The sequence below is a fragment of the Sinocyclocheilus anshuiensis genome, unplaced genomic scaffold, assembly GCF_001515605.1.
Source record: "Sinocyclocheilus anshuiensis isolate Anshui unplaced genomic scaffold, SAMN03320099.WGS_v1.1 scaffold3423, whole genome shotgun sequence".
Lineage (NCBI taxonomy): Eukaryota > Metazoa > Chordata > Actinopteri > Cypriniformes > Cyprinidae > Sinocyclocheilus > Sinocyclocheilus anshuiensis.
In genome coordinates, this window is record NW_015548183.1 from 184,234 (window position 1) to 188,175 (window position 3,942).

Consider the following 3,942-nt stretch of genomic DNA (forward strand, 5'->3'; position numbering starts at 1 on the left):
TCATTAGCTCATCCATGAACATGATTTCTGCCCGAGTCCCGTCGGATTGCATCGGCTGTGGGGATGAAGACGACAAATCCCATTATTCCACACTCAAGTCACGGCGTCATCAAACTACGCCTTTGTTTCTTTGTTTATTTTGAATACGCGCCCTTTAGCGGCGAAAATTACATATTGTGCCTTTAATGCATCCTTGCTAAATAACAATATTTTTTTTCTTAAATAATAATAAAAAAAACCTTACTAACCCATCTGCGCATCTTTTGTATGTAGACAAAAGATGTGTCTATAACAGAGATCTTTGTGCCCACCACAAAGCCCTCTCTCTGTGTTCATCCCTCGTGTGTAAGCCTGGGGTGGCAGCTTAAACCAATTCTAGCATCCTGTTTCCGCTCTCACTGACAGTCTGATATGGTTAACCATACCAAGATCCAATTACCCTCCTGCTATTTGCTCTTACTCTTTCTAAAACTCTGTGCCCTGCTCATGCTGAGGCCAGAGGCATAAGACTGCTTCACTTTACTGGAAGTACCCATGAACCTAGTTAATGTAGCACAGTTTGTGTATTTATTATAATGACAGTATAAAAGCCAAATATCTAATTCTGGAAACAACAAGTGAAACAACAGTAGTATTCCCATATACTATATAGGTATTTACATATTAGCAAGGAGATCATCATATTGGAGGCTCTTGGCATAAATGCATTCCCTCCCCTCTAGTCGTTATAAAATGTATCCTACAATGTATACAGTACATAATATGTGGTTCCCTAAAGAGGGTGTGCAATAGGACCCTCCAATATTTAGCTGTAGCCTATTATACTGATAACAAATACATCAATTACATAATATTGTAGAAAGACTTGACACACACACACACACACACACACACACAAACAAACAACACACCTTCACACAAACAAGTAGGCCATTTCACTCTCTTTCTCTTTCTTTCTTTTTGTTTGCTTTTCTCTTGGATGGACACATCAGGCTTTAAATCGAATGTGCTTCACTGGAGCTTTGTTTGCCGTGCAGCAGGATATCGCACAGAGAAAGTGAAATTGGCAATTTGGTGTGGTGGGAAGGAACAAAAAGAGAATCAAATGTCAGTAATACTTAGAATGAGAATCTTGCATCCAGATGATATAACAGCATACAAAAATATTCTCACTATGTAAAAATACAGGTTTAAGAAACCTAATTCATAACACTGTCATACAAATTCATAATATACTGTCATAAATCTGACACTTCTGGTATAATGTTGCTAACATGTGAAGTGTAAAATGGCTTGAAATTATTATTTGTCTTAGCTACATGTTTAAAGCTACACCAACTTTAAAGGGAAATTTGTTTTTATTACTTTGTCAAATATTATATAATATTTATTTTTACTGTATTAAAAAAGGCTGCAAGGGGGTGGTTGGGGTCCACAGAAAATCTAAAGAAAAAATATTTTACCCAAGCATTTTGTTTAATTTATCATTTTAGTGTCATATATCATCGTTTGAATGTTCTTTTGTGTATCATTGCTGCTGCTGAGTGCTATAACAAATACATCAATTACATAATATTGTAGAAATGTTTTTTTTTTTTATCAGTTGTATATAACCATATATTTTTTTAAATGTCTTTTCTTTCAGTTATGATGAATGTGTGGGACAAGGGACGCAGATATATGTTCCTACGGACGATCCGCCCCCCTACTCCCTCACAGACCCGTGCCGGGAGCAACCCGCCCCACACCATCACACAGAGATTGAGGATCTGCTCGCTGGGGCTTCTTGGGTGTCAGCAAGTGGCTCTTCCCATTTCCCAACCAGACTACAGGACTTCAGGCACCAGCCGATCGCCTCCATCTCTTTGTCAGCCTTACCTTTAGATGAGGCGCCCCCATACGAGTCAGTAGTGAGTGAACAAAACCAGCCCCTTCCTCTGATGCCCCTGGATCTGCTCAAACACACTACAGCGGAGAGCAGTCCTCAAGACAGCGTTTCCCACAGGATCCTGTAATCGTGGCCTCTCCAGCACACTCATGCGCCACCTTTACCAAACCAGCTTTGAGAGGGACTCTTTTGCGTGGCTGGGGTCTCCTGAGTCAAGAGCTGAAACCGACACCTGCAGAAGCCCACAGTTACCTCTCACTTCAGCTGACACAGATACTGCACCTCCTGTTTTATGTGACACTGCAGGAGCCACCATAAGAGCACAGGGCTATCGACCACTTTTTTGTGCGTCACCTCACCTTGTCTTTTGCTTATGGTGTAATTAAATATCAGCGTGTGTCTTCTCTTATTGGTAGACTGATTTCAATTTCACAAGCATCACAGCTAATTTCAACAACCATCGAAATGTGCCCTTCAGGATGTCAGAAAAGAGGAGAAAGCCTCTTAATAAACCTGGGACCATTATAGAGAAATTTACATAGGAATAGAAATATATCTTTATTTTAAGTGTGAAAATATGTGTTCCTGCATGAGTGACTGTGTATTTCCACATGACTGTCTATTACAATTTTCTCCTTTTTTTTTCTTTCAAATTTTGGGTTGGTTTTAACTATTTATGTTTTGTAAACTGAAAGTTTTTTTTTTTTTTAAGATAATATTTTGTAAATTTCATAGAATAACTAGCAAAGATGAGTTTTATGTGACACTGCAGGAGCCACCATAAGAGCACAGGGCTATCAACCACTTTTTTGTGCGTCACCTCACCTTGTCTTTTGCTTATGGTGTAATTAAATATCAGTGTGTGTCTTCTCTTATTGGTAGACTGATTTCAATTTCACAAGCATCACAGCTAATTTCAACAACCATCGAAATGTGCCCTTCAGGATGTCAGAAAAGAGGAGAAAGCCTCTTAATAAACCTGGGACCATTATAGAGAAATTTACATAGGAATAGAAATATATCTTTATTTTAAGTGTGAAAATATGTGTTCCTGCATGAGTGACTGTGTATTTCCACATGACTGTCTATTACAATTTTCTCCTTTTTTTTTCTTTCAAATTTTGGGTTGGTTTTAACTATTTATGTTTTGTAAACTGAAAGTTGTTTTTTTTTTTAAGATAATATTTTGTAAATTTCATAGAATAACTAGCAAAGATGTGAAATTACCTTTAATAGAAATTTGAATGTCATCAGAAAATCAATGTGCTTTGAATCCATACTTTTTTACACATCATTTCATTTCTTTGCTCCTTTACATCAGTGGTTCTCAACCAGAGGGCCAGGGCTCATTAGGGGCCTAAACCAAACTACCTGATAAGTCTTAAAATTATTTAAATTTAGTTATATTCATATAATCTCAATGGAATAGTTCACCCCCAAAAAATAATAATTTGCTGAAAATTTACTATCCCTCAGAACATCCAATATGCAGATGAGTTTGTTTCTTCATCTGAACAGATTTGGAGAAATTTAGCATTACGTCACTTGCTCACGAGTGAATCCTCTGCAGTGAATGGGTGCCGTCAGAATGAGAGTCCAAACAGCTGATAAAAGCATCACAATAATCCACAAGTAATCCACATGACTCCAGTCCATCACTTAACATCTTGTAAAGTGAAAAGCTGCGTGTTTGTAAGAAGCAAACCCATCATTAAGGTATTTTAACTTTAAACTGTTGCTTCTGGCCAAAATACCAGTCCATAATTCATAACGCTTTTTCCATTAAAAAAGTCCATCCCCTCTTGACCTCTCACACCAAAATACACCAACATATTTGTTTAGAAATGCTTTTAAATTGCTTGTAAATGGAGTGTAATCCTGTTTCAGACAAGACAACTTTTTAGCCAGTAGTAATGGTTTGTTCAAAACATGATGGTTTGTAAACTACAAAATGAAAAAAGTCTAATGGTGAATTTATTACAAACACTCAGCTTTTCGCTTCACAGGATGTTAATTGATGGACGGGAGTCGTGTGGATTACCTGTGGATTACTG

At 37.5% G+C, this 3,942-nt stretch overlaps 1 protein-coding gene across 1 annotated transcript in view; it reads left to right on the top strand.

The window, feature by feature from the left end:
* The window catches only part of LOC107704827 (protein BEAN1-like), a 62,696-nt gene extending 60,163 nt beyond the window's left edge, over window positions 1-2,533 (top strand). Inside the window, exon 7 of the mRNA XM_016507853.1 lies at window positions 1,646-2,533. Within this exon, the coding sequence (XP_016363339.1) occupies window positions 1,646-2,015 (370 nt within the window). The 3' untranslated portion in view covers window positions 2,016-2,533. The remainder of the gene's footprint in view (window positions 1-1,645) is intronic.
* The last annotated feature ends 1,409 nt before the right edge of the window (window positions 2,534-3,942 follow it).